This window comes from Podarcis bocagei (assembly GCF_964188305.1).
Source record: "Podarcis bocagei genome assembly, chromosome: 2".
NCBI lineage: Eukaryota > Metazoa > Chordata > Lepidosauria > Squamata > Lacertidae > Podarcis > Podarcis bocagei.
This window is the reverse complement of record NC_138126.1, coordinates 114,837,282-114,856,725: the sequence shown is the minus strand read 5'-3', so window position 1 is coordinate 114,856,725 and position 19,444 is coordinate 114,837,282. Positions and strand designations below refer to the sequence as shown.

The 19,444-nt window shown below is 45.2% G+C and overlaps 1 protein-coding gene and 1 long non-coding RNA gene across 2 annotated transcripts in view; one reads left to right on the top strand and one right to left on the bottom strand.

Annotated features, from left to right (window-relative positions):
* LOC308580249 overlaps positions 1 to 19,130 on the bottom strand; it is a 214,555-nt gene extending 195,425 nt beyond the window's left edge. Inside the window, exons 1-2 of the long non-coding RNA XR_014004749.1 lie at positions 17,889 to 19,130; positions 15,899 to 16,062 (exon numbers count right to left, since the gene is read on the bottom strand). This is a non-coding gene — a long non-coding RNA (uncharacterized lncRNA). The remainder of the gene's footprint in view (positions 1 to 15,898; positions 16,063 to 17,888) is intronic.
* Positions 1 to 19,444, top strand: part of TOM1L1 (target of myb1 like 1 membrane trafficking protein) — a 59,625-nt gene that overhangs the window by 34,315 nt on the left and 5,866 nt on the right. The window contains exons 6-13 of the mRNA XM_081181358.1: positions 3 to 104; positions 1,076 to 1,192; positions 10,225 to 10,358; positions 11,509 to 11,569; positions 12,139 to 12,259; positions 14,174 to 14,276; positions 14,586 to 14,646; positions 19,137 to 19,215. Of these exons, the coding sequence (XP_081037484.1) occupies positions 3 to 104; positions 1,076 to 1,192; positions 10,225 to 10,358; positions 11,509 to 11,569; positions 12,139 to 12,259; positions 14,174 to 14,276; positions 14,586 to 14,646; positions 19,137 to 19,215 (778 nt within the window). The remainder of the gene's footprint in view (positions 1 to 2; positions 105 to 1,075; positions 1,193 to 10,224; positions 10,359 to 11,508; positions 11,570 to 12,138; positions 12,260 to 14,173; positions 14,277 to 14,585; positions 14,647 to 19,136; positions 19,216 to 19,444) is intronic.

The following is a 19,444-nucleotide window of genomic DNA, read 5'->3' as shown; positions in this document are numbered from 1 at the left end:
AGCCTTTGCCTCCGGTCTCCACAAAAGCATCATACGGTAGTCCCAGGAGGGGCATTTTAGGATCCCTCCCCCCATCTACAGTCATAACACTGATTCCCGAACAGGTAAAGCGCCACTATTCTTTTTAATATTTTGCAACTCAAAGAGTTCATTGTCATAACCTGCTGGCTTGACACTGGAGCTTCTAACTTACAGTAGCTGCATGTTGTCCAATAACAGTGTTTCTCTGGATAGCTTAGAACAATAACCCACCGAAAATGTGATGGCAATCAGCAGAACAATAAAAAAACTACATAAATATATTAACGGCAGCAAGGAAAACAGTATTAAAAATACCTTTATCTGGCACCGAAAGGAGTATAGGGCAGGCACCAGGCGGTTCTATAAGAGGGCATTCTATAAGAGAGTAAAAAGGTAAAGGTAAAGGACCCCTGACAGTTAGGTCCAGTCGCAGATGACTCTGGGGTTGTGGCGCTCATCTCGCTTTACAGGCCGAGGGAGCCGGCTTTGTCTGCAGACAGTTTTTCCGGGTCATGTGACCAGCATGACTAAGCCACTTCTAGCGAACCAGAGCAGTGCACGGAAATGCCGTTTACCTTCCCGCTAGAGCTGTACCTATTTATCTACTTGCACTGGTGTGCTTTCGAACTGCTGCCCAGAGTGGCTGGAGCAACCCAGTGAGATGGGTGGGGTATAAATAGTAAAATTATTACTATTATTATGGAATAGGAAGTTCCTATTTTCACCAGGGAAATGTTGGAGGGTGTGCAATGTTTATGCATTCTCATAGAGAATTTGTGTGGCACTTAATCCCTGATGCGTGCATTTAGGATTGCAGCGTTAGTTCAGCATTGAATTTTCTAATAGGGGTAGCCAAAGGCCCTAAGAAACTTACAACCAGATATAATAATAATAGTAATAATTTTGTTATTTATTCCCTATGCATCTGGCATGGTAAACCAGCCCTGCAATAGATATGTCTCACGCTGCAAAGCTGGCAGGACTTTCAGAGCCCAAACCACGACATGCAAAATAATTTTTGCCTTGTATTTTGCTGCGTTATGGTCCTGAACAGATTGGAAAGCTGTACAGCGAACTGGATATGGTAAAGATGAACGTGAGGGTCATGTCAGCCATCCTGAAGGAAAACGTCCCTGGATCAGAAAATCCAGATGATATGGAGCTTCTCCAGGTACAGTACGCCCTTTTAGTGGGATAGTTAATGAAAAGCAAAGGTGTGTGTGGGTGTATTACAAGATTGTTATTGTACTTCACCAGATCTTAACCTATTACAGTATTTGTAGGAATGGATTCCAAATATAATTGAATTTGTCCATGGAAAGCCTGTGTTTATATGCAAGTTGTTCATATCTTGCAAGTCTGTCTAAGTCTTCAATAGAGTCGTAGAAGGGAGCTGCGGTTTTATTTTTGCAATTCATCAGTATCAGTCTTTTTGCTGTGATAAGGGCATTGAGAATCCACTTGCGGTGTACTTTTGTAAGGTTCCATGTTCTGGGTATATAATTCAAGAGGATATTTTGCTCTGTAAATGTAAGGTTGTTCCACACGGTTGTTGATGGTTTCAGTTACCTTTTGCCAAAAATCTTTCAATATAGCACAATGGAAAAACACATGTTTTAGGGGAGCATTATACCATTGCATCTCTAACAGTTAGATACAGTGGTACCTCGGGTTAAGTACTTAATTCGTTCCGGAGGTCTGTTCTTAACCTGAAACTGTTCTTAACCTGAAGCACCACTTTAGCTAATGGCGCCTCCTGTTGCTGCCACGCCACCGGAGCACGATTTCTGTTCTCATCCTGAAGCAAAGTTCTTAACCCGAGGTAATATTTCTGGGTTAGTGGAGTCTGTAACCTGAAGCGTATGTAACCCAAGGTACCACTGTACCTTAAAGGGTAAAGGGACCCCTGACCATTAGGTCCAGTCGTGGCCGACTTTGGGGTTGCGGCGCTCATCTCGCTTTATTGGCCGAGGGAGCCGGCGCACAGCTTCCGGGTCATGTGGCCAGCATGACTAAGCCGCTTCTGGCGAACCAGAGCAGCACACAGAAATGCCATTTACCTTCCCGTTGGAGCGGTACCTATTTATCTACTTGCACTTTGACATGCTTTCGAACTGCTAGGTTGGCAGGAGCAGGGACCGAGCAACGGGAGCTCACCCTGTTGCGGGGATTCGAACCACCAACCTTCTGATCGGCAAGTCCTAGGCTCTGTGGTTTAACCCACAGTGCCACCCGCGTCCTGTTAGATACCTTAGCTAGCCCTTTTTAAAAAACAAATGTAATGGGGTCCATTGTATTCTAAATATCCTTTTTTGTTGTATGAGCCTCAGTTTAAGCTCCAGAGACACCCTTGCTATAGCAGTTTAAACAGTAGTTAATGAAAAGCAAAGGTGATGGAATATGTGGAATCTCAAGGCATTAATTTGCACTCTGGATTATCAAGGAGCGGGACCCAGCACCAGTGTCTAGTGTTCCTGTCCAGTTCCACCTGATGCCCCTTTCCCCCAACAAGTATACTGGGGGTGGGAAACTGGGTGCTGCCACCATGGGCAGCTGTGCAGGCAGGCAGGGGCAGCCAGCCTAGGACTGTGAGAAAACCCCCAGTCAAAGTAACTGCAGCTACCATCTTGATTTCCCCAGAGTTCTAGAATGGGGTCCAGATATATTCTAGGGAAATTAAGATGGCAGTGTCTGCAGCCCCTTGGCCCATTCCCGTTCCCCTTAATCTGTGCCAGTTCTAAAATGTAAAAAGAGAAGAAGAAAAGGTTTAAAACAGGGGTGTCCAAACTTTTATCAAAGAGGGCCAGATTTGATGAAGTGAACATGCGTGAGGGCCGACCACAGTTGTTGACCTTTTTTTTTAGAATTGGAGTTATTGAGGTTTTTTGGGATTCCCCCCCCCCCCAAGTTGTTGAGGTTTTTTTAGGATTGAAGTTGTTGAACTGCCACAGGGGCCAGATTAAATCGACCAGCGGGCTGGACTTTGGGCATGCCTGGTTTAAAAGAACCGAAGAGATCCCAGCATCAGAGAATTATTTCTCTCATTCTCTCAGAATTGAAATGGGTAATCAGGTTTAAAAACAAAGCACAAACCCATTTTAAAACAAACGAATCACAAACTTTTTTTTTTTAAAGCAAATTACATGCCCATTTTAAAACAAACTTTTTGGTTAATAGTTGTATACCCAGACTCCTTTTGCACCCGTCTACCACAGATGGAATCAATAATGAAGAAAACCACGCTCCTTGAAGTGGTTTTAACTGTAAACAAATTATTTTGGAGATTTCCTGCAGAACTGATTTCTGTTTTGTAACACAACCTAATCCTTAATAAAAACCTTTTTTAAAAAAAAAGTGAAATTCTGGGAGGTAGTCTTGGAAAAGGAAGGGGAAAAGGGAGATTTCCCTAATAATATGTTTCCTTGTCAAGAGAAAATCCCGCCCAAGGCCTTTTCTTCGAGCACTTCAGTAATGGGGAAATGTTTTTGCCAAACCCAGTGGCTCTAGATAGTATAATGTGGATTTCCATAAACAGACCAAGCCTTCATACTATTCTTTCCTAATGCCAAGTACATGTTAAAAAAGTACAGTGGTGCCCCGCAAGACGAATGCCTCGCAAGACGGAAAACTCGCTAGACGAAAGAGTTTTCCGTTTTTGAGGTGCTTCGCAAAACGAATTTCCTATGGGCTTACTTCTCAAGATGACAATGTCTTGCGAGTTCCTGCTGGTTTTTCCCCCCCTTTCCCCCCCCCCGTTTTCTAAGCCCCTAAGCCGCTTATCAGCTGATCCAATCAGCAGATAAGCCGCTAATAGAGCTAATCCGCTAATCTGTCAATGGGCTTGCTTTGCAAGACCAAAAAACCGCTAGACGAAGAGAATCACAGAACGGATTCTTTTCGTCTTGCGAGGCACCACTGTAATCTGTTATCTCAAAATCACTGAATATAAGACTAGATTCCACCAATACTGTCTGACTTGGCTTCTTTTTAAAGCTGCCCTTCCTACTTATTTTATTAAGCATTTACAACACGGCGCCCCATAAAGATTTTGCCATGTATGGAAATCTAAGGAACTGTTTTGGGCAATACAAAATATCCATTTCAGAGAATAAAAACAGACACTTCTCCAAAACACCCCCTCAAGCAAAACACCTAAGACATATATTACCAAGTTGATGGACTATGCTGAAATGGCAAAATTAACTGGGAAGCCCAGAAACCAAGAGGACAAGAATTTAAAAAAAGAATGGGGAGAAATTATAATTTATTTAGGCGACCATTGTAAAGAGATGAAAAAATTAGCAGGATTTTAACTGCGCTTCTAAAGCAACAAGAACTGTGGACAATTTAGATGGGTAGAAAATTTGGATAACTGATTGATATGCCGTTGTAAATATTGTCACTAGGACCCATGGAGGTGATGGAAGGGAGATTCAGAGTAATCTCTTTATATGGTTTCTTAATTGACTTTGTTAACTGTTTATATTCTTTAAAATTAAATTAAAAATATTTACAAAAAAGAGAAAACCTTAATACGCACATGCACGCACACACACACACACACACACACACACGGGTTGGGCTATTGACATTCACTGACAAAACCATGGTGGGGAATCCAGATTTACAGCATGAATCCCGTTTCCCTTCAATGCCTTTTGATACTTTTTAATGGGATGAATTTTCCACGTTTGTGTGGCTTTTGCTGTGCCCTCATGTGGCAAGATCTGGTACTTGTGGTATGAGGGCATGAGTTTCGCTCTCGTAGTAAAACGCCGGATCTCTCCCGCCACATGAAGGTGCATTTGGAGGAATTAAATCACCACACAAAATGGTTGTGGTGAGCCAACTCATAACAGAAACGGTAGTTGCTCCAGAAAGCCACGTGAGACATGAGCCTGAAGAAATGATCTGTGGGAGAGCTGTGTGGCATAAATGCCGTCTCAAGAGCCCAAAGATAACATCATTGGGTTGGATGCAGTCTTAGTCAGAGGGAACCCACTGGAATAAATAGGAGGAACCTGAATAGTATCCATTTCAATGGATGATCTCTAAGTCTGACAAAGGCTAAATCAAACTCATTGTTTCCTCTTTTATTTTTGTCTGCTATTTTCAGTTTCCTTTGTACTTATTTATTTAAAGAATTCGTCTATCGTCTCATCGATATCCAGGAGGCAGGTAGTTAATTTGAAGGTGCTTCCCTGTTGCTCCTGTACACTGTAGACATGAACTGTGTACAACTGAGATGTCTAGAAATCTCACATCTTATGGGTTTAAAACTCTGAGAATACACTTCACTACTTTGTAAATCTGTGGGAGGTGCTGGGAATCTGTCCATTCCCATGGATAAGTTTAGAATCAGCCTTGTTTCTCAAAAGAGATTGAGTTTTTTTGCTCTTAGGAAGTCAGAGATGGGTGTATACGTGGTGGTTTTTTTATATTATAATTTAGGTTGTGAAGCGCCCTGAGATTTGCGGGTATAGGGCGGTCTACAAATTTAATAAACAACAACAACATTAATTAGTGTGTTAGGCTCCCAATATCTGGAAGGCCATCTCCATCTCTAGTGACCATCTCTGGCATTAAGATGTGCAGAGGGGAATATTTTGGTAGCGCCATCACTCTCAGATGTGCGGAGAATGGTGTCCTGGGAAAGAATTTTCTTTGGCAGCCCCTGAATTGTGGAACTATCTCCCCACAGAGGTGCATCCCAAATCTTTATTGTACAGATTTCACTGTGTGCCGAAGACACAACCTCTGTATCCTGACCTGCAGCGTGAAAGGGCGGCATCCTATTAAGTCCTACTCAAGAGTAGACCTGCTGGAATTAACAAACCAAACTTGGTTGTGACTGTTAACCTCAGTAGGGCTCAGATGCGCCAACTCCATGGGACTGAGGCCTCTAGGTAAAGGTAAAGGGATCCCTGACCATTAGGTCCAGTCGTGACCGACTCTGGGGTTGCGGTGTTCATCTCACTTTATTGGCTGAAGGAGCCGGCGTTTGTCTGCAGACAGCTTCCGGGTCATGTGGCCAGCATGCCGAAGCCGCTTCTGGTGAACCAGAGCAGCGCACGGAAACACCATTTACCTTCCCGCCGGAGTGGTACCTATTTATCTACTTGCACTTTGACATGCTTTCGAACTGCTAGGTTGGCAGGAGCAGGGACCGAACAACAGGAGCTCACCCCGTCACAGGGATTTGAACTGCCAACCTTCTGATCGGCTCTGTGGTTTAACCCACAGCGCCACCCGTGTCCCTACTGAGGCCTCTACAGGCCCCCAAATGTCTGCTGGGCCAGGGCTCACCTCTTTCCCAATCTTGAGGGGACACAGGAGGCCGCGTGACATTGGGAGACACTAAACAAACCTAGTAAGCCTCTCCCGATGTGACAGTTGTCACGTACACATGATGTCACACGATGCGCGATGCATGTGACGTCAGCCCCCCCAATGTTGGGCGCAACTCGGTGCTTGCGGTAGGGCTACTCTTGAGTGGGATTAGCATTTGATACAACCCGAGGTATTTTGCCGGATTCATACTGTTCTGTTGGATTTAGAATAGCTCTGCTTGTTTTAGAATGGTCATGTTTTCATAATTGTATATTTCGTTGTTGTAACCTGGCCTTGTACCTTATGGTGAATGGCGGTTAGCAAACCTTATAAACGAATAAACAGGGAAGGTCTGCAATCTAGTGAATGGCGATGCTGCCATACGAGTTTTGCAAATGGCCAGAAATGCAAACTGCTCACTTTTTTTTGGACACACAGTGGTGACAGCTTAATTTCTCCTGCATTTTGGGGCGTTCCCGGTTTTGATCTGGGGCTATCGTTTCTTCCCCACCATGCAGTTTTAAAATGATATAGAGCAGTGCAATTAACAACATAATGGCGCACACAGCCACCTCGTAAAAACGGCAGTAAAAAAGAGCAAGCCAATTATATGCACTGATTTATTGTAGTTTATCTGTAGAAACTCCGTTTCCTCCCACGCATGCATCTTTTATAGGTTGGCTTTTGCTTGTTTGTTCCTTCCGCCAAAGCTGAAGGATTCTTTCTCGGATATGAATTGCCTGCAGTTTTGTTTTGTTTTTATAAAGACAACCCATACAACCTTTTCTAAAGCATCTCCAAGCTTCTGGCCTTTAGTGATTTGGAGCTATTTTCTAACCTTGAGGCACACCTCAAGGCTGTTGCAGCATCAGGTGTTGTGATGTCATGTTGTGTTTTGTTTTTAACGATGAGACTCATTAATGGAGAACATGATGGCTAAACACGAGAACACCATTAATGGTTACCAGATGCTATGCCATAGCTGTCAACTTTTCCCTTTTCTTGCGAGGAATCCTATTCAGAATAAGGGAATTTTCCTTTAAAAAGGGGAAATGTCTATGCTATGCATAAGCAATAATCAGGGATGGGGATACTGTGACCCTCTCAGATGTTAGGTAAAGGGTAAAGGGACCCCTGACCATTAGGTCCATTCGTGGCCAACTCTGGGGTTGCGGCGCTCATCTTGCTTTATTGGCCGAGGGAGCCGGCGTACAGCTTCCGGGTCATGTGGCCAGCATGACTAAGCCGCTTCTGGCGAACCAGAGCAGCGCATGGAAACACCGTTTACCTTCCCGCCAGAGCGGTACCTATTTATCTACTTGCACTTTGACGTGCTTTCAAACTGCTAGGTTGGCAGGAGCAAGGACTGAGCAACGGGAACTCACCCCGTCGCGGGGATTCGAACTGCTGACCTTCTGATCGGCAAGTCCTAGGCTCTGTGGTTTAACCCACAGCGCCACCCGGATCCCTCTCAGATGTTAAAGGTAAAGGTAAAGGTACCCCTGCCCGAACGGGCCAGTCTTGACAGACTCTGGGGTTTGTGCGCCCATCTCACTCTATAGGCCAGGGGCCAGCGCTGTCCGGAGACACTTCCGGGTCACGTGGCCAGCGTGACAAAGCTGCATCTGGCGAGCCAGCGCAGCACACGGAACGCCGTTTACCTTCCCGCTGGTAAGCGGTACCTATTTATCTACTTGCACCCGGGGGTGCTTTCGAACTGCTAGGTTGGCAGGCGCTGGGACCGAGCAGCGGGAGCGGCGCACCCCGCCGCGGGGATTCGAACCGCCGACCTTTCGATCGGCAAGCCCTAGGCGCTGAGGCTTTTACCCACAGCGCCACCCGCGTCCCTAGCGCCACCCGCGTCCCTCTCTCAGATGTTACTGGGCTACAATTTCCACTGCCCCCCCTGACCACTGGCCCTGTTTGTTGGGGCTGATGGGAGTTGGGACTCCAACATCGTTTAGGGGGACACAGGCTCCTTGCTCCTGTGATGAAGGATGGCTGTCCTCATCGTGCTGTACTTGTTACTTTTCCAAGAAGATGATGATAGATATGAGAGAGAGAGAGAGAGAGAGAGAGAGAGAGAGAGAGAGAGAGAGAGAGATAGAGATCTGCTGAAAATAGAGTGGACATCTCCATGTTCGGAGACTGCATAAGTCACAGTACTAAATCCTGTTTACTTCTTGTGCTGGGGCTCCTCAGAAGGATCTGGTTGGGCTCCGTAGGGAACAGGATGGTGGTGTAAATGGTCTGGCTGACAAGCTTCCTCTGTTTAGAATGGCCAACATACAGTGGTGCCCTGCAAGACGAATGCCTCACAAGACGGAAAACTCGCTAGACAAAAGAGTTTTCCGTTTTGGAGGTGCTTCGCAAAACGAATTTCCTATGGGCTTGCTTCGCAAGACGACAATGTCTTGCGAGTTCCTGCTGGTTTTTTTTTCTCCCCCCCCCTTTTTCTAAGTTGCTAAGCCGCTTATCAGCTGATCCGATCAGCAGATAAGCCGCTAAAAGCCACTAATAGCGCTAATCCGCTAATCCTTCAATGGGCTTGCTTCGCAAGACGAAAAAACCGCTAGACGAACAGAATCACAGAACGGATTCTTTTCGTCTTGCGAGGCACCACTGTATAATATCTTACAGTGGTACCTCGGGTTACAGACACTTCAGGTTACAGATGCTTCAGGTTACAGACTCCACTAACCGAGAAATAGTACCTCAGGTTAAGAACTTTGCTTCAGGATGAGAACAGAATTCGTGCTGCGGTGGCAGCGGGAGGCCCCATTAGCTAAAGTGCTTTCTCGGGTTCAGAACAGTTTCAGGTTAAGAACGGACCTCCAGAACAAATTAAGTTCTTAACCAGAGGTACCACTGTATTGAGAAACAAAGTAGGCCTGTGGCAACTCAACTCCAGATAACCCAAGCAGTTGAGCCAATCTGCAGGACACAGTAGCAGAAAACAGATTTGACCAATTGTCCCCAGGCAACTGCTTCAGAAAAAGAAGACTCTGAGAAGACTCACTGAAATCTATAGATATGTTAGTCAGTTGCTGGTTTTACTTCTCAGAGTAGGAGAATTCCTTGCACACACAATGGCCTGATTCAGACAGCCCCGGTACAATGAAGAAACTCATCTGAAGGATTTCCAGGGCAGATTGTGGAGAGGGCAAAGACTTCTTCCTTGTGTATTGTCCTTCTTTATGGTAGCCGCCAGTATCCAAAAAGAAACCCAGGGAAGAGGATATAGCAGATATAGCCTTCCTTTTTTATTGCATCTGCTTTTAGGGCAGATCAGTCCAGGACCAAGACATTTTGGTGCCCAGGCAAAGACTACACACTGGGAGCCAGTGTTGTGTGGTGGTTAAGAGCGGTAGTCTCGTAATCTGGGGAACCGGGTTCGCGTCTCCGCTCCTCCACATGCAGCTGCTGGGTGACCTTGGGCTAGTCACACTTCTTTGAAGTCTCTCAGCCCCACTCACCTCATAGAGTGTTTGTTGTGGGGGAGGAAGGGAAAGGAGATTGTTAGCTGCTTTGAGACTCCTTCGGGAAGTGATAAAGCAGGATATCAAATCCAAACTACTACTACTACTACTACTACTACTACTACTACTCTTCTTCTTCTTCTTCTTCTTCTTCTTCTTCTTCTTCTTCTTCTTCTTCTTCTTCTTCTGTATTTGCTTTCCCCTTCCTTTCTAAGTCCCAATGAAGGAACCTTCTTCACCTTGCTACATGGAAGGGCTAGCCCTGTATGTGGTCACCAGAAGAGTGAAGAGCCTCTGATTGTGTTCCTTGGATACAAACAATGAGTATTTGACGCCTGTTGTTTTTGCCCTTCAAATGCTGATAGCGAATGTCTTTCCTTTCATCCCTTGGCAGAAGCTCTATAAGACATGTCGGGTGATGCAAGAGAGAATTATGGAACTGCTAGCGACTGTGCAGAATGAAGACGTGATCACAGAACTGATACAAGTGAATGAAAATCTGAATAACGTCCTACTGGGACACGAAAGGTAAAGCTGTTCTATGTATGCTGGGGACTTGTTGCTTATATATACACAGGTTATGCCAGTTTCAGGAGTGGGGAAACTGGCCCTCCCAACTTCCATCAGCCCCAGCCAACCTTGGCTCAACGGTCATGGATGATGGGAGTTGTAGTCCAAACAATATTTGAAGGGCTTACAGGTTGCCTGCTCCTGCAATAAAAAAGTTGTGATTGAGCTAACAAAGAGCTTTGTCCCCTTGCAGTGTTCCTTGGGAGTAGGCCTCATGTACACTTTCCCCTTCCCCTTCTGCTTTGGAGAGAAGTGAATGTTTGAACCAGTGGAACCTATGCTTGGCTGGTGAGCATAGGCTCTCATCCAGACCATGCAATATTTGCCTCTCAGTGACTGCAGAGTCTGGCATTCCCATTGTTCAGTTCACTTCCCACCCCACAGCAAGGAGCAGGGGAGAAAGCCTCTGGCCTACTTCTGATCCCACCCTTGGGAGAGGTCCTTCAGGAGAAAATCTCTGAATAGACTAAGTTACAAGTCTCTGTTGTGATGCTTACGTTATTTTCCGTGTCCGTTTAGGTTACTTTTGAGACACAATACTCTGGAGAGAAGCGAACATTGTTGCTTGCCTGTTAATCCGAGTGGCACAATGCAATTCTTTCCCTTGGCACATGTATGCTGTCCAAATGTAATGTTTTTGTTATAGAATAAATAAATAAGTAATCAAAAGATAAAATAAAAGATAAATAGAAATTGGCCCCATTACTCAAGCGCCCTAGAATAATGGGACCAATTTCTTTCTTACTGTTTTCTCTTTGGCTTGTTTGTTTATTTTGAAACAAGCAAGCACCCATTCTTGAGTGATGGGGCTAATTTCTCTTCCCCCTGGGAGGGTTTTCTTGTAAGAAGAAACATTGGCAAAAGCTGGAAGCAGGCAAGCTAAAAAAAAAAAGCCATAACCATCTTCCTTGCTAGCTGAGGCTATAAAAAGGAGGAAAAGATAACATCCCCTCAAGGTCTGCTCAAAGACTGTGAGCTTTGCCTCCTTGGTGATTCTCAATTGACTGGCCATCTCTGGAATATGGCAAACATTGCATACACATCTTTCCGTTGATCATCGTAAGTGCATGGCTTGAAACGCAGGTACTGACCGTACTATTTCATACAGGTTCTCTCGAAACAGAGTACGCTTCTTGGAGAATCAAAGGATTCAGAACGAAGGTGCAGGGGTAAGTAATTAACAGCCTGTCCTCTAGCCTGGAAAGAGCCTTATTTTGTTAGGACAAGAATTCTGGAACCTCTGATTGTGTTAGATTCTTGGGTCTCTTGAGTCATTTTGCAACGTTTATAGTTCATGCCTTCTAAGTCTAGGCATGTTGACTCAGAAGCAAGTGAGAAGCTAAGTCTGGTGGTGCTTACTCCTAAGTAAGTGTGCGTAAGATTGCAGTGCGTAAGATTCAGTGTTCCAAAGAGGACAATGCATAAATTGCTAGTTCACCCATTACAGAGCAAGTAGCCAAATATGTCTGGGTGGTGGATGGGGGAGGAATCATTCTCAATTTATATCCTGCTCATTCTATTACTAAATCTCAGAACCTTCAGATTTTACAGATATAGCCGGTGAATCATAGATGGTCACACTGGTGACTTGAGGAGACCCTTACCACCAGCCAAGATCTGCTTCCACAAGAGAGCAAAAAAGACCTTGTTAGCAATTGCTTGTCGCACACTGAATGTTCAACCCACACCTAAGAGGGAACGCTAGGTATAACCTCTGATCTCCTCCTTTCCTCTCAAGGTCAATGGCAACCAGCCATCTGCTCCTTCGTGTGATTTGCTTGACCTAGCTTCAAGCTTTTCCACTACTGTGCCAAAGCCTGGAGAAGTTAGCCCTGCACCTCCTCAGTTTTCAGAATTGAGTGAGTATGTATGTATGTTTTAATGGAATGCTATGAACCTTGTGGGAAAATATGGAAACCGACTTATCCTTGTACAGGTCCTATGGATTTGGAGTGGAGAGCTGCAATATGGCAGATCTCCAAGGTGTCGCACAGGAGAGATTCTTATATTATTATGGTTATTGTTATTATATTTGTACAGTGGTACCTCGGGTTACATATGCTTCAGGTTACATAACACTTCAGGTTACATACGCTTCAGGTTACGGACTCCGCTAACCAAGAAATAGTATCTTGGGTTAAGAACTTTGCTTCAGGATGAGAACAGAAATCGTCTGGTGGCGCGGCGGCAGCAGGAGGCCCCATTAGCTAAAGTAGTGCTTCAGGTTAAGAACAGTTTCAGGTTAAGGACAGACCTCCGGAACGAATTAAGTACTTAACCCAAGGTACCACTGTATACTGTCCTATACCTGTAGCTCTCAGGGTGATTCACAACATAAAATAGCATTATGAAAACCACAAAATATATGATAAAAACAAATACAATAATCCCCATTCCACAACGTACAGTGGTGCCTCGCAAGACGAAAAGAATCCGTTCTGTGATTCTCTTCGTCTAGCGGTTTTTCCGTCTTGCGAAGCAAGCCCATTGAAGGATTAGCGGATTAGCGCTATTAGCGGCTTTTAGCGGCTTATCTGCTGATCGGATCAGCTAATAAGCGGCTTAGCGGCTTAGAAAAAAGGGGGGAACCCGCAGGAACTCGCAAGACATTTTCGTCTTGCGAAGCAAGCCCATAGGAAATTCATTTTGTGAAGCACCTCCAAAACGGAAAACTCTTTCGTCTAGCGAGTTTTCCGTCTTGCGAGGCATTTGTCTTGCGGGGCACCACTGTATTTTAAAAGGGCATTGGGTGTCAATCAGCCAAAGGCCTGGTTGAAGAGGAACGTCTTTGTCTGGTGTATAATGAAGGCGTCAGCCAAACCTCCCTGGGGAGAACATTCCACAAATGGGGAGCCACTGCAGAGAAGGCCCTTTCTCGTGTTGCCACCCTCCGGACTTCTTGTGGAGGAGGCACATGAAGAAGTGCCTCAGAAGATCTCAGAGTCTGGGAAGGTTCATAGAGAGGCAGTCCTTGAGGTCTTGTGGTCTTGAGCCGTTTAAGGCTTTGTAGGTCAAAATCACCGCTTCCCTCCTATTATTGTTAGGGAAGTGCTGTAGCTCAGTGTTAGAAAGCCTCTGCTTTGAAATCAAGTTCAATTTCCAGCAACTTCATCCAGGGCCAGGAATATCTCCTGTGTGAAACCTTGGAGGTCTGCCTCCAGTATAGATGGAGCTAGATGGACCAAGTGGTCTGACTCTACCTGTTTTCTTCTCAGATGGATTTCAGACACCATACTTAAGAGATGCAGACTGTGACCTAGAAGCCAGAGGCCATGGAGGGAAAGTACAGGCAGTTCCACCTTTGGGTGTTTTGGATCACTAGCGTTGTTCCTTTACGCATCAGTAGCCAAAATTCTCCACTTTGCTTGGGGAACTCTGGCTTAATCGAAACCATAATCTTTGCGCCAGAGCTGGCATATGAAGGGAGGAAGCGAGGGAAGAGTGCTCAGTCCCAACACGCATTACCAGCTTGGTGAACCATGGCTTATAAAGCCAGGAATGATCATCTGAAGAAGGCTGTTGTGAACTGAACTTCACATGAACTCCCAAATGGTGACTGGATAATAGAAGACACACATCCCCACCTTGAGTTTATTTGAAATAATGTGTTACTGAATTCTGCTTATTGATCTATATCCTGGGCCAATGTCTTGATCAGAGAACACCACCGTGATATTTTGCCTTAAAACATTGCCTATATTTTGTGTGTGTCTGTGTGTTTTAAAGGTTTGCAGAAAAATCACAATCATGCCTGTTTTTCTTTCTTTTTTTAGATTGCCAGCCACAAAGTGTTGCTGTTCCAAGTCCCTATCCCACTCAGCCACCACTTTACCCTCAACTGAATTCACTCGCAACTACAAATGCTGCACACACTCCGTAAGTAGCAGTTTTTGAAGCTATTTAAACCTTTTAAATGGGGTTTAAAGGATGATAGGCAAAGTTGAAAACCAGGACATGGTCACGCGAATGTCCCATCTCTGGAAGCTGGCAAAAATTAAAAAGATAGGTGAACATTTGTCAGACTCAGTCCTTCATTTTGTAAGGTAATTTGTGGAAGGTCAGTACGGACTTTTGTGAACCGGGACAAATTGAGAACGCAGGGATTTAACAATGCGGCCAGAAGTTTGGATGGAAATTTCATGTATGGTTCCTTGATGGCTTCCCATTCATTCTTTCCTCTCCTAGGTTCACATCAGAAGCACAAAATACATGCCAAAGCTTTCCAGGTAGCTCCACATACATCAATGTAAGTAGCAAATTGTTTCTCAGTCCTTCTTCAGTAGCAAGTATCACAGAGAGATAGCTTTGCACATGTTTTCTGTTTGCGTAAGTGATGTTGGACCAAAGCTGTCAACTTACAGATTTGAAAATAAGGGACCAGCAGCCTCGAAAATAAGGGATCAGCAGCCAAAATAGGGATTTTCCAAACACAGGTATGTTCGACTTCTGAGCCCCTCCAAGCCAAAGACAGAAAGCCCAGCCAACAGCCAAACGAAGCCTCAAGCGGTGGTTCCTACAGCGCAGCAACCCGGCAAAGGGGATGCAGCAAGGAAAACCACTGTTACCCCTCCGCTGGGAAGCGCTGAGCAAAGGCGAGTCCCCAGGCAATGAGGCCGATTTGATTGGCACAAGGCATGCAAGCTCCACCTCCCCAGTCGTTCTTAGACTCCTTATTGGGTGAGCAACGCAGCCAAGCAACACAGTTGGAGCCTCCCGCCTCCCTGGCCGGCAGGGAGGGAGGGAGAGGAGCTGCTTCCTTTGAAACCCGGGAAATGTAAGGGACATCATCAATAAGGGACAGCAGTGGGACACAGCGCTGGGATAAGGGACTTTCCCGCCAAATAAGGGACGGTTGACAGCAATGTGTTGGACTCTGGGTCCCACCAGCCCCAGCCAGCATGGCCAATGGCAATGGTCAAGGATGATGGGGGTTGTAGTCCGGCAACTTCTGGAGGGCCACAAGTTCCCCATCCCTGTTGGTCCAGCCGCGCAGTGTTTGTGGTGTTAGTTATAGGAGTTATTCGTCTTAACAATCCTACCAGTGCCAAACTTAATCTGAGTCCTTATGCAGCTGAAGCAGTGTCATCTATGAACAAGAGGGAAGGATCTTGCAGGCTCAGGAGAACAAACCAACAAAGATATTTAAAAAATATTTAAAGAAGGGGGAGGTTCCCCCAAAAGGCCCAGTGAGTACTGAGCAATGGGTGGCCATGGAATTAAATTGGCTGGAAGAGAATTCCACTGAAGAGGAAGGTGTGGCCAAAGAAGAAGAAGAAGAAGAGTTTGGATTTGATATCCCGCTTTATCACTACCTGAAGGAGTCTCAAAGCGGCTAACATTCTCCTTTCCCTTCCTCCCTCACAACAAACACTCTGTGAGGTGAGTGGGGCTGAGAGACTTCAAGGAAGTGTGACTAGCCCAAGGTCACCCAGCAGCTGCATGTGGAGGAGCGGAGACGCGCACCCGGTTCACCAGATTACGAGTCTACCACTCTTAACCACTACACCACACTGGCTCTCAGAGCCAGAACATGACACTTCAAAATGCCCACTGATCTGCTGGGAAGCAGGAGAGGTTAGCTAGGAGAGAAGGGAAGGAGCCACAGAGCAGAACTGAGGAGAGTGGAAGTTGAGGATTTGTAGCTCTGTCTCAAATTCTTTTCCTTCTCTGGAGGTTATGGGCTCTTCTACCTTGGAGGTTTTAAGGCAGAGGTTGGATAGCCATTTGTCATGGATGCTTTAGCTGAGATTCCTGCATTGCAGGGAATAGATGATACTTGGGGTCCCTTCTAACTGTACAATTCAATTACAGTGGTACCTCGGGTTAAGTACTTAATTCGTTCCGGAGGTCCGTTCTTAACCTGAAACTGTTCTTAACCTGAAGCACCACTTTAGCTAATGGGGCCTCCTGCTGCCGCCACGCCACTGGAGCACGATTTCTGTTCTCATCCTGAAGCAAAGTTCTTAACCCGAGGTACTATTTCTGGGTTAGCAGAGTCTGTAACCTGAAGCGTATGTAACCTGAAGCGTATGTAACTCGAGGTACCACTGTATTCTATTGCCCTTTGCTTCATTTCTCCTCTTCTTCTATACCACCCTGCATCTGCAGATCTCAGGGCGACTCACAACATAAACATACACAGTACAAAACGCATGATGAAAGCAAGAACAAACAAGAGCAACAAACCAACACCCCCCTCCCACAAACACATTTAAAAGGGGTATAGGACGTTAGTTCTCATCCTGGGTTTCTCCAGCTGACTCCTCCTCTCTTTCCTCCTCTGAGAGGAAGGAACATAAAAGGGGTCACTGGGGGAGTGGTGCAGGAAAAACAACTTACTCCTTAACTTAAAGAAAACAAAAGAGATTATTGTGGACTTTAGGAAATGTAAAGTGACTATTCAGCCACTCATGATTGAGGGGAAGTGTGTGGAGCACGGTCAGGGGGAAAACAAAGCTGTCCAGGGTTGTAAAGACTGCAGAGAGAATAATTGGGTGCACTCTTCCCACCTTGGATCAAATCTGTGCTTCCAGGTGTCATAAGAAAGCTGCAGAGATAGTGCAGGATAGGGCGCACCCCGGAAATGATCTCTTTCAGCTTCTGCCTTCTGGAAGAAGGTACAGGGTTATAAAGACTAGGACTAGCCGCCTGAGAAACAGTTTCTATCCAAATGCGATTTTGGTTTTAAACACAGTGTAAGGTAGTCTCTATGGGAGTATATTGTACAGTGGTACCTCGGGTTACAGACACTTCAGGTTACATACGCTTCAGGTTACAGACTCCGCTAACCCAGAAATAGTACCTCGGGTTAAGAACTTTGCTTCAGGATGAGAACAGAAATTTTCCGCCAGCGGCATGGCAGCAGCGGAAGGCCCCATTAGCTAAAGTGGTGCTTCAGGTTAAGAACAGTTTCAGGTTAAGAACGGACCTCCGGAACGAATTAAGTTCTTAACCTGAGGTACCACTGTATTTAATTATGGGGTATCAGAATTTTTGGGGGGCTAACCAGGCTGGGATAGCTGGGATAGCAGGCTTGTTGGTTTTTGAATGTCTGATGTAGATTTTTCGATTTTTTTCAATTTCGTTGTTCTGTATGGGACAATGACAATAAAGATTACCATATCATATTGTATGTGAATATAAAAAGGATAAGGGGAACCACCTCGTTCCCTGGAGAGGTCATCTCCTGGTTCATGCCGATCAACCTGTTTTTAAATGTTCCAGAAGTGGGTTATTGTTATGTAGTGTAGTTTCACCCTGGGCCAACAGGGGGATAATGTATATAGTTTTCACTCAGGTCTGTAGGTAGTTTTCACTCAGGTCCGCGGCAGTTAGTTTAGGCGGGAACTCTGAGCTGTTGTGGTTACAATGTTGACAGCCGGCTGCCTATAAATACAGGCCGGCTGAGCTGTTCGCAGTCAGTTCTATTCCAGCTTGTCTTAATAAAGAGCTACTTGAAGAAATCGCTGTGCCGGCTGCTATGTCAACCCACTACTTAATAGTTATGATGCAAGCCCTGACTATAGGAATTGAGTGTGAGCTGCACATAGAGATTTATGTAGCTGGTATTCGGCATCCGTGTTTCCATCCCCACCCCTCAAAAAACCAAAATGTAAGAGCAAAGAGTAGAGTAGAGTGTAGCTTACAACAAACCTCTAGTGTCATCAGTTGTTTTCATACACTGCATTGAAGGTTGAACTGAGTGTGGTTTACAACAACCTTGCAGTGTAGCTAAAACAGGCGAAGGGAGGCTGGGTAAACAGGATATCCGCATTCTAAAGTAATCCTCAAAAATGTATTGTCTAGAGGCCAGTGAACCAACAGGCTTGCTCCACGAGTCCGAGAGGAAATGAGATTCCACACACACCCCTCTTTAAACAATACTCTCGTGGCTGTTGCATGGCAGACAGCACTTGAAACAAGGGAGATTGGGAAGCAGCTTGTGTTGCGACTTGTGAGCCAGCAATTATTAAAAACTCGCCCCCTCCCCAAGAAATAACCCAGAGGTTACTGCATGTCTAAGTAGCTCTGTGGAGCCCAGCTGAACCACTACAGTGGTACCTTGGTTCTCAAACTTAATCCGTTCCGAAAGTCCGTTCCAAAGCCAAAGGGTTCCAAAATCAAGGCGCGCTTTCCCATAGAAAGTAATGCAAAACGGATTAATCCGTTCCAGTGTTTTTAAAAACAACCCTTAAAACAGCAATTTAACATGAATTTTACTATCTAACGAGACCATTGTTCCATAAAATGAAAGCAATAAACAATGTACTGCAGTCACACAATCAGTCAGTAGCTGAACTGCGTTCCACACAGTCCCCCAAAAAAGCCACAAAAATGCAAAATAGCAAAAACAGACAGACCTCAGCGTAACACTCAAAACGGAAGTGTGGCACTCAAATTAGAAGCATAACACTCAAAACAGGGCATGTTCAGCTTACAAAAAAAGTTCTCAAACTGGAACACTTCCTTCCGGGTTTGCAGTGTTTGGGTTCCAAGTTGTTTGAGTACCAAGGCGTTTGAGAACCAAGGTACCCCTGTAAACGCTTTCTGAATCACAGAGAGAATTGTATTGCAAGCAGCAACAGGGTTAAAGGATTTCTGTCTCTGTTGATACTAACTTTAATCCTCACATTAAGAAGTAAACAATGCAAGAATAAACCAGCATGTGAGGCTAAACCAGTTTTTTCACAAAGCTATCTTCCTACATACCGGATTTAATTCATTTCATTCCCTTAGGTGAACACCTATTTAAATCCAGTACCTGTGCATCCTGTAAGCCTTCAGAGTAATGGCTCGAGAGAGGTGCCCCCAGCAGGTAGGTCTAACCAACTACAGTTGACATTACCTAAGTTGCGACTGCTTTCTTATATGTCAGCAGGATTATGTCCAACTTGGACTATGACCTGTTTTGGATAGGCTTCAAGACATGCAGATGTTAGCCAAGGTGGGAAAGTGAGACTGTGCTTTCTCAAGGGAACCATCTGCATGATGCAAGCCTGAACATGTTGGTTTAGGATAAATTACCGTATTTTTCGCCCTATAGG